At 32.9% G+C, this 10909-nt stretch overlaps 1 protein-coding gene across 1 annotated transcript in view; it reads left to right on the top strand.

Annotated features, from left to right (window-relative positions):
• Positions 1–6683, top strand: part of LOC136039469 (uncharacterized) — a 33540-nt gene extending 26857 nt beyond the window's left edge. The window contains exon 4 of the mRNA XM_065723239.1: positions 3059–6683. Coding sequence (XP_065579311.1) covers positions 3059–3282 — 224 coding nt within the window. The 3' untranslated portion in view covers positions 3283–6683. The remainder of the gene's footprint in view (positions 1–3058) is intronic.
• Positions 6684–10909: the final 4226 nt, after the last annotated feature.

Below are 10909 nucleotides of genomic sequence, written 5' to 3' on the forward strand. Positions count from 1 at the left end.
TTGAAAATACTTAAAGCGGTGAGGTCAGGATGAAACTGGATGGGAAGAAAAAAACCTGTCTAAGTTACGTAAATGACATAACCGGACTGGGTCTGCTCTCTTTGGTGGAGTTGGGGGGGGGATTTGAAAAATTGATGTATTTTTAACCTACGAAAGGGGGACCAGATCTTAATGAAATTTGATATTTAGAAGGATCTTTTGCTTTAAAGCTCTAATTTTAAATTCCGACCAGATTCTGTGACATTGGGGGGACTGGAGGGGGAAACCGGAATTCTTGGAAAACGTGAAAATTTGGGTATTTTTATCTTACGAATAGATGATCGGATCTTAATGAAATTTGATATTTAGAAGGAATTCATGTCTCAGAGCTCTTATTTCAAATCCCGACCAGATCTTTTGACATTGGGTGGAGTTTGAGGGGTAAATCTTGGAAAACACTTGAGTGGAGGAATCGGGATGAAGCTTGGTGGATAGAATAAGCAAATGTCCTTGATGACGTGATTGACGGAACCGTACTGGATTCGCTCCCTTCTTTTGGGGGAGTTGGGGGGAGGGGTTCAGTGCTTTTGCGAGTTCGGTGCTTCTGGACGTGCCAGGACGATGACAATTGGTAGGCGTGTCAGGGAGCTGCACAAATTGACTTGATAATGTCGTTTTCCCAGCTTCGACCATCTGGGGGGCTAAAGGGAGAGGAAAAATTAGGTATTTATAACATACGAGTGGGTGATTGAATCTTAGTGGATTTTGATATTTAGAAGGACATCGTGACTCAGAGCTCTTATTTTAAATCCTGATCGGCATTAAGCCTCTTGTTTTCCTTTTAAATCAATCTATTGATTCATAGAATTTTGTTAGAGCTCATACCATATGATCTCTTGGCTCTTAGCTCTTCATGCCTCGTCACAAGTGCCATATGAGCTCTTAGCTCTTGTTAATAGGGTGCATCTAGTTTTGTTCTATGATTTTTCAGAACCTTAGGAGCTTAATCATGATTTCCCTAATTTTTCAGTGTTTGTTAGGCTATTAAATATTTTTTTTTATAATTAATCACATTTATAGTAAGAAAAAGAAACACTCCCTGCACCTTGTTTTGTAATCTTGCATGAACCTGGAAAAGAGAAGGAGTAGTCCATTTTTGACTGTAAACGTACTTTTAGTCTTTCATCAAGCATCAGTGTCTGTCAGAAATATCAGGGTTGACTAAACCCTGATTAGTAATTGTGTAATATAGGTAAAAGTTAAAGAATTCGGCACTAAACTTCACAGTCTTTACCATCAGTGCTGATCCCCGTTTATGGCCCTTCAAGTGCCATGAGGGTTGAGGCCAGTCACTCTGTTCTTTGGTACACCTCTCCTTTTTACCTTCCCCAAATTTATCAAAGGTACCCATTTAGAGCTGGGTCGACTCGAGACGAGCTTAAAAGTCCCGCCACTGACCCCTGGTTCAAAACAAATAACCAGCGACAGCAGGACTCATCCCTCTGTCCTCAAGGCCAAAGAATTTCACGTCTAACGCGTCAACCACTTAACTAGAATGACTGTATAGAATATAGACAAAAGCAATGTAAAACCTAAGAAAATTTCCATATCGAAGATATAAACTTCTTTAGAAACGAAAATTTGCTACAAGCAAGTAGCCAAATTTCATCAATTTGTGCTCAGAATGGATAATTTTATTGTGTCAATTCCCTTTTGAAACAATAAAAATAAAAACATACGTCCTATTATTAGCCAATTCTTTTGAATATTGCTGTGAAAGTGCCAAGAAATCTCAGATTAGTTGGTTTAATTGGATCTCAAGGTTTACTTTCTCCATCAGTTTTCAATATAACCTTTTTTTTTAAGATTTGTGAGAAAAAATTTCGATCGTCGCTGTAAAAAAAAAAAAAAAATCACAGCCTACTTCAGAAAGAGGATAAAAAAGCTTGAAAAATGTAAAGGATTTAACAAAAAATGTACTAAACCTGGATTAAATCAAAGATGGCTATACAAATTGTATTTAGTTAAGTTATACTGATAAAAATGATGGACCACATCAGACAGAGTATATAGGAAGAAGTAAATTGTAAAGGATTTAGCCAAAACTGATTGAACCTGGATTAAATAAAAGGTGGTTTATAAAATAACATTTGGTAAGGTTATATTAATAAGAATAAAGTAAGAGTTTTGTCATTATTGTAAGTACTTCGGAAGTTAAATGACCTAACAAGATTACACCGCAAAGATATCCCAACCCTAAATAGATTTTTATTGCTAGCATTTCAAAAAAAAGTCTTGTGCTTTTGAAAACACGCGGCCAGCAGGATATTCTCCCCAATAAGTCTGTTATTGTAGTTATTTTTTTTTTATACTAGTGTGTATTCCATTCGCAATTACTTTTGGGAATCTTCTAGACTTTCATGCTCCTCGTCCTTGCTCAACATGTTTTTTCCCCTTTCATAACATAATGGTGAGTATGTTAAGTCTGTTGTTGTTTTTTAGCGTATTCCTGTTATTTGTTTATTTTATTATACTCTGGTCTATGTTTCTTTCTTTTAGTGTCTGTGTATGTATCGTTTATTGTTATTGACATTGTTGGGCCTTAAACAAGCTAACCTTAAAAATCTTGTAATTCTAGTAAAGATTCTTGACGATTTAATTGAAACTAATTTTTGGAAGCAAAACGTGGAAATTATTTCGTAAATAAAACGTTCCAATTGTGGTGAGAGTTCAAAATATTGGCACGTGAATATCAGTAAGAAAAATTTCCTGTGCATATTAGATGAATTTAATCATCTAATTGTCATGTATCATATTTTGGCAAAAACCAAGGATTTAAATTAAGTCTTGAAGTATTGCTAAACCTAACAGATGCAAAACAAAATGATCTGATTGGTTCGCTTTTTTCAGACTGGTATTTTAGATTTGTAAGGTAAAAAAAAGAGAAAAAGCCAAACCATGTGATCCCAAATTCAAAATTTTGCTCCTAAGGCGGTAAAATGTCAAAATGAGGTCAAAAACATTAGAATTGGAAGTGAAGATTATTACCTTGAAAAATAATGAGTTTATTTTGTTTCAGAAGTCAAACCCGACCTGCAGAGTATCCTATCGACAAGTTCCTCCTCAGGTTCTGAGCCAAGCAATGAGCAGTTCGAAGACATGCTCTCGGAATGCAAAGATTTCCAAGAAAATTTTGACAATATAATTTATAATGTAAAAGATAAAAGGCAATCAAAAGAAAAGCCAGCCAGTAGGATGGAAAAAAGTGCTTACGATAAGGAGTTCCCCATTTTACTTAAATAGCATATCAATTAGGATTTTATAGAAATGACTCCAAAGGCTGAAATTTTTGGACAGAGGGAACATAGCTGTTGGATATAAAATTAAAGTATTATAGGATGCAATTTGCATTCTAGCTAAAACGAAATTTATTTCAAAAGAGAATAAGTCTAATGAGATTGGTAAACAGGATAACATATAATATTTAGCTATTCAATTGACTTATAAGCAGATTGAAGACATTAATTTGCCAGGAATTTTAAATCAGCGGGAGGTGAAACAAGCCCTTCTTAGTAATTTGAACTATAAAGATAGCCCAATTTCAACTTTTAAATTCTCAAAAACAATTGGGAAAAGGATTTTTAATTATAATTTAATACTTGAAAGAATGGACAGTAACATAAATTGGAAACCTTTGTGTAATTGTATGCAACTGGGTGGGATTTGTAAATCCCACTTACCAGCATATTATAACAGGGGACTTATCAATAATAAAACAAGATGATCTTCAAAATATAATGAACAAAGGGGATAAATTCCATCTTTCCCATCATTTGAAACCATCAAGTATTCTTGGTAGCTTAGAAAATGATTTTGATTTATTTATTGAGAAGTGGCACAAGAAAGAGAATAAAGAGAGAATTTAAGTATTAGTAGAATACGTTATGAACTATATGCTAACTTACAAAACCGTTACAATAACTCATTATTTTATAATGCTAGTATAAAACGAGTAATTAATAATCTACAGAATGAATTTGTAATTGTGCCTGTGGATAAAGCTAGTAACAATTTTGCCATAATCTGTCAGAAGCTGTATTGTGATGTTTTAACAAGGGAGTTATATACGACCAATGTTTTCGAAAAGATGAATCTAGAGGATGACAAATTAATTGAAAGTACTGAGGGAATACTTTTTGATATTAGAATTAATGACAATGACAAAAAGTTCTCTTTGTTATATTGGACTGTAAATTTTCATAAAAATCTCCCTAAACCACGGTTTATTGCTGGAGTAACTATACGTCCAACTCGAATTTTAAGGGAAACGATAAATAAATTTAAAATCTATTGTTCTGGTATTAAAAAATTTTCGAAATTAAATCCATACTGGAGTGTTAATAATTCAGTGTAGGTGATAGACTCTTTAACAACGGTATCGGTTAAAAGAATAGAGTCAATTGATTTTGCGACAACAAATATACAGACGTAGATTTGTTTACCAATCTACGACACAAATCGTACACAAATCTATCACTTAATGTAGTGTTGGAAAATTTAAAAATGTTTATTAAGAAATATTTCCTTTTATCTAATAAGAGGTTCTTAAAAATAGACACTTATAATAAAAAAGCTATATGGACAAATTGCTTTAAGACTACAGTTAACTTGAGATGTTACAGCTTGGATATGATTTTTGATTTATTAGAATTTGTTTTATATAATACTTATATAAGATTTAATGGTAATTTGAACATAGATGAATTGAAAAATAGACACTTATAATAAAAAAGCTAGATGGACAAACTGCTTTAACGGTACAGTGAGTTCAAGATGTTAGAGCTTCGACATGAATTTTGACTTATTAGAACTTGTTTTATGTAATACATATAAAAGATATATAATTTATAAGTCTTTTCAAGTCTATATATAAGTTTTAAATAATTTTAAAAATATTTTTTCAAATAAAAAAAATTAGATGATATTTTTGTTTTAAATTGTAAGGAATTTATTGATATTTCAAAAAATATTTATCTATCAGAGTTGACTCTCGAATTTAGTCATGGCACAGGTCTAGAAGATCATTTCTTAGATTTGAGTATTAATATTTCTGATAATAATAAATTAGTCTTTAAATGTATAATAAAACCGATGATTTTGATTTTGAAGTGATTAACTTCCCGTTTACTCACAATATACAATTTGCAAGAATTTGTAGTAGTTACACTTATTTTAATTATAGATGTAAAATTTTAAGCAACAAATTGATTTTAAGAGGTTTCTCTGTAAGTAAATTATTTTGGCAATTAAAAAATTTAGTTTTCATTATAATGAACTTTTAAGTTAATACAGAATGAATTATCAAGCAATGTTTAGTGAAATTTTTGGTTGATTTTGAAATCCTTGTAACTGGGAATGGCGGTCCTTCATCTTTGACTGCGGATTGTTGGCGGAATTCGCGTAATATGTATTTTTTAAGGTTTTAATTTGCCTTCACTTTCTAGAATCTTATTTAGGTTACATTTGAAAGGATAAATAAGAATTTATAACATTATAAAAACATAACAAGTGTTCAGTATAAACATACAAGGCTTAGATGTAGGATCATTTAGTTTACAAAAAATCTATGAGAGCCAAAATTAGGGTAGGACAAGTTAGTTCAGGAGTCATTTGGTTGTTTTACAAGTGTTTATTAATATGCATGTATTTCAGGGGTGATACCTATCACGGGGATACCAAAAGGAGCTTATGGAAGGCGCGCCACTTTGCCTGGGTAGGGAATTTAAAGCGCCAAAACCCTATAGGCAAGTGTGTATTCTCCTGATGAGCCCTTGTGTTGGGTGGTCGCTTTTGAATTATTTGTTTGATTTATGGTCTTAAGTATTCGGTTTATGAGGACTTGTACTTACTGACGACACGACTGCCTGTCCATGGACTATTCTTTGCGGTTGAATGTGTATGGCTTTGCTGTTTGACCTATGTAATTGGATGGGTGAGTTGGGGTAAAGCCTCGTTCAGGTACTTCTCTATCTTAATTATTAATGGAGGAAACGGTCTTCCTTTCTCTTTCTGTCTTTCTTTCCCTTTTTTTTCTTTTTATGTTCAGTTTTGTTGTGTGTGTTTGTTTCTGTGTTTTTGTGCTGTTCTATTGATGGAAGAACAAAATCTAGAAAACAAAAAATACACAATTGTCTATTTGGCTCATTTGTATATAGCCTCAATTCCAAAATTCTAAAGCGCTTTTTTTTCTTGTTTTTATTCTAAATGTCTTGTGGATTTTAAGCTTTCAGATTTTGTTTTTTCAGCGCTGACTGTAAATAATGTTACGAAATAATATTAGATTTTTTCATGGGGGGGGGGTGTTGTATAAGAATCTCTGGTGCTCACAAAATAGTATATCCTAAGGGTTTTTTCCTTCTTTTATGACTGTCGTCTGAGAGACTCAGACTTGTTAAAGTATTATTCTACAAATGCTCTGCATAACTGCATTAAACAGATATGGTCATTGAATTCCAATAATACCAATGATGATACGTGTAATGCGATTGCAGCTGAAGCCATGTTAAAGCTCATGTATAACCACAAAATAGAACAAGTGTCATGTCAAGAGAAAATATAATGAAGTTTATTATGGAATGGATTCAAAGCACTCATTTTTATAATGATATTCTCCTTGTTTTTTCAATAAAAATGTTTATGCATTACTTTGTTATGTTTCCGTTATTTTTAGGGTATGATAGCAAATTGAACGTTTTAGAATGTCTATTAAAAAGTCGGAGATTGTAAGAAAAGGAATTCTTAGAGACATAGACACTGCTATCAGTTCACAAGTGGCATATAAGGGTCTGAAATAGATGAATTAGGCTCTTAACAAACTCAGAGAGAGATGAATTGAATTCTTTTTAGAATTAGAAACATATGAAGTGGAAATTTATCAAGATTCAGTCAAACACAAACACTGCTATCAGCTCACAAGTGGTATACTAGAGTCTTAAATAGATGAATTAGGTCTTACCATAGTCTGAGGGAAATGGATCACTTTGTTTATAGAGTTAGAGACATATGAAGTGGGAATTTACCATAACAAAGTCTGAGAGAGATGAAGCATATTTTTTGTAGAGTTAGAGACATATCAAGTGGAAATTTATCAAGATTCAGTCAAAAGCAAATACTCTTATAAGCTCACAATTGGTATACCAGAGTCTGCTACTGCATTAGGATAAATTAGGTTTTTATCAAGGTCTGAGACAGATGAATCGAATTCTTTTCGAGTTAGCGAATTATGAAGTGGAAATTAATCGAGATTCAGTCAAACCCGAACACTACTATTAGCTCACAAGTGGTATACTAGATTCTGAAATAAATGAGTTAAGTTTTACCATAGTCTGAGAGAAATGAATCGGATTATTTTTAGAGCTAGAGACATGTGAAGTGGGAATTTATCAAGATTCAGTCAAACATAGACATTACTATCCCCTAACAAGGAGTATTCTAGAGGCTGAAACAGATCAGTTTGGTTTTTACCAAAGTCTGAGAGAGATGAAACAGATTCATTTTATTTATTATTTATTTATTTATTTATTTTCTTTATTTCCCTCAAAAAATGAGGAGTAGGCTACAATATAATATAAAGAAAAGACAAATGATAACGCTAACAATCAAAAAATATCAATTATTGATCAAATACTTAAAAAGAGAAAAAAAAGATACAAAAACACTTGCTAAATAACTTAGCCTATAAATCATCAAGAACCAGAACTGTTACTAAAAAACAGAAATAAATTGTGGCCTAAAAGGATAATTTTCGGCTTGTCTTCAAAGGTTTTATATTTTTCTATATATAGACTACAGGATCCTTCACTTTAAGCTTCAAAACAATCTCAGTCTTACTAGAAGAAAGGGGGAAACTAAGTAAAAATTTGCAAAATCTAAAATAAGTAACTTTAATGGGCGAAAGATCAGAAGGTCTGAAATTACGGAAGAGGAGGGACGGGAACAATACATGAGGCAGAGCAACAGCGCTATACATACGACCAAGGACGGCCCGACGGTAAAGACCCAGAAAACGAATTAAAAGACCAAATGCCTTGCGTAGTTTCATCTGAACATGCTGAACCAGGACTGGTTTAAAATCTCTTTTCGAAGCAGCATAAGGTAATCCCAAATAGATAACTATTGGCGACGACTGAAAATTAACACCATTGTCGCAATCGAGAGTCGCCCCGACATTATCCTTTAAACAATTTACAACAAAAAATTGACATTTTTCAAAACTTTAGAGTTCGAGACATATAAAGTGGGAATTTATCAAGATTCAGACAAACACAGACACTGCTATCAGCTCACAAGTGGTACACTAGATTCTGAAATAGGTGAATTAGTATTTATCAAAGTCTGAGAGAGATGAATCGGGTTCTTTTAGAGTTAGACATATGAAATGTGAATTTACCAAGATTCGGTCAAACACAGACATTACTATCAGCTCACAAGTAGTATACTAGAGTCTGACATATATGAAATAGGGTTTTACCGAAGTATGGGAGAAATGAATTGGATTCTTTTAAGAGTTGGAAACAAAGGAAGTGGGAATTTATCAAAATTCAGTCAAACATAAGTCAACTTTTGAACTGACACAGATAGATATTTTTGGACGCAGTCGATAGCTCTTGATGAGCCGGTCAAAGTATACGTCATCCTTTTTTGACAGAAAAATTCCTTCATGAGATATACCAGTTTGAAACTTCTAAGGGGCTGACAACTTCAATAGTAAGGTACACACTGAAAGCAAAAATAGGATGAACCAGAAATGGTATCAAATATGCCTCTTAAACTTTAAAAGTTCTCCCATTGCTAAAGAAATTAGAGTTTATCCTTTGTTCTTTTCTAAGTGATGACGTTAGAAACTTGGCCTACGGCAAAAAAAATCAACTTTTGAACTAAGACAGATAGATTTTTTCGACAACAGTCGATACCTCTTGATGAGCTGATCAAAGTATATACCATCCATTTTTCGGTAGAAAAGTTCCTTCTGGGGATGTACCAGTCTGGAATTTAAAAGGGTTGACAATATCAGTAGTAAGTTGAACACTTAAATCAAAAATAGGCTGATTCAAATTGTGAGAAATATAGGGGGTTTAAGCATCAGTCGGCTGTTAGCTAATAATAATCCTCGGCAATGAGGGGTTCGCAAATTTTGCTAGTTGGTGTACCTTTTATTGGTTTCCGGTGTATTTGATGGTAAGACCAATTCGGTTCCAGCGGTAAGACATGTAGGGGACTTGCAAGTAATGATCGGCTGTTAGGCTAAAATCATCTTTAGCGATAAGGAGTTAGTAACTTTTGCTAGTTGTAATGAGGGGTTCGCAACTTCAGCTATTTGGTGTACCTAGTATTTATTTTAAGATCCTTACAGATTAACAACTTCAGTGTTTAATCGAAGCGAGGAAACAAAGCCAAAGTCTTACTTTCGCAACACTTTACTCGGCAAAGCAGAAAAAAGGTTGCCGCAACACCTTACGTAGCACATGCAACGTAGATCTAGTTAAATTTGACATGGTTATTCCTTGACTATTCGTAAGGACCAAAAGGTTTGATTTTATTGAGTTCAAAGTTTGAACTGATGAAATAAATTGGGTGTAGTAAATTCAGTGAATTTTTCTAAGAATGAATTTCTTTTAACTCTGTTGATTGCAAATTTTGAGCAAATGAATTAAATTTGACACGGTTTATTCTTTGAATTTTCCTAAGGATTAAAGGTTTAACTCTGTTGAATGTAAAGTCTGAACTTATGAATTAAGTTTTGACAGGGTTTATTCGGTGACTTTTCCCATGAATCAATAGCTTTTAACTATTTAATTACAAAGTTTTAACCGATGAATTAAATTTGACACGGTTGATTCCTTGAATTTTCCTCAGAACTAAAAGGTTTAACTCTGTTGTGCATAAAGTTTAAACTGATGAATTATATTTGACGTGGGCCACCTGTGAGCCAGGTAACAGTGTCCATGTCCAAAATTTTCTGTTCTTGCATCTTTGAGTTTTGAATAATCATTCTAAACGTTGGAGTTGCTCGCGTATCCTGAGAAAATATTGGAAACATAACAAAATAATGCAATGAGATTTTTTTTATTGAAATAACGACGTATACAGTGATGAATGTTATTATTATCGCCATATAAAAATTTAAATGTTTTAATTTGTTCCATAAAATGGTTCATCATGTTTTCTCTTGGCATGGCACTTATTCCATTTTGGTTTCATACACGACTTTTAACATAGTTTCAGCTGTAGGTTCAAAATGAGTTCAGTCATTTGTATTATTGGATGCACTGACTTTATCTTTTGTACCTGAGTAAAGCAAAATCCCATCTGATAATAGTTTTGTTGTTTCATTTTTATCTGACAGGCCAGTTGCATTCATTGGTGTATGTTTTCTAACAATGTACTTACGTTTTTACTTATTTCCCTATTTTTTAAATTTATTCATTGTACTCACTGTATTTGACTGGCCAGTTTGATTCATAGGCCATCGCTGTAGGCATTGTTTTAATATTTCACTTATGTGCTTATGTAGGCTAACTGACTGAAGGCAACAAGTTCGGTAGTTTTATGTTGTGAGCGTTCCCTAGATAATGAAGTACTTATATTCTATTTCTATACTCATTTTCATATGTTTTACTTATGTAACATACTTTTACTTATAAACTTATGTTTGTGTACTAATGTACTCATTATTATTCATTTTATTCATTACACTCATTTTTATTTGACAAGCCAGTTGGACTCATTGCTGCAGGCTATGTTTATATATTGTACTCACGTGCTTATGTTTTTTTTTTGTACAATGTAGGCTAGGTAACAAAAAGCAACAAGTTCGGTAGTTCCTTAGGTTGTGAGAGTTTGCTTGTTAATAAAGTACTATTCTATTCTT

This window comes from Artemia franciscana, chromosome 19 (genome assembly GCF_032884065.1).
Source record: "Artemia franciscana chromosome 19, ASM3288406v1, whole genome shotgun sequence".
Lineage (NCBI taxonomy): Eukaryota > Metazoa > Arthropoda > Branchiopoda > Anostraca > Artemiidae > Artemia > Artemia franciscana.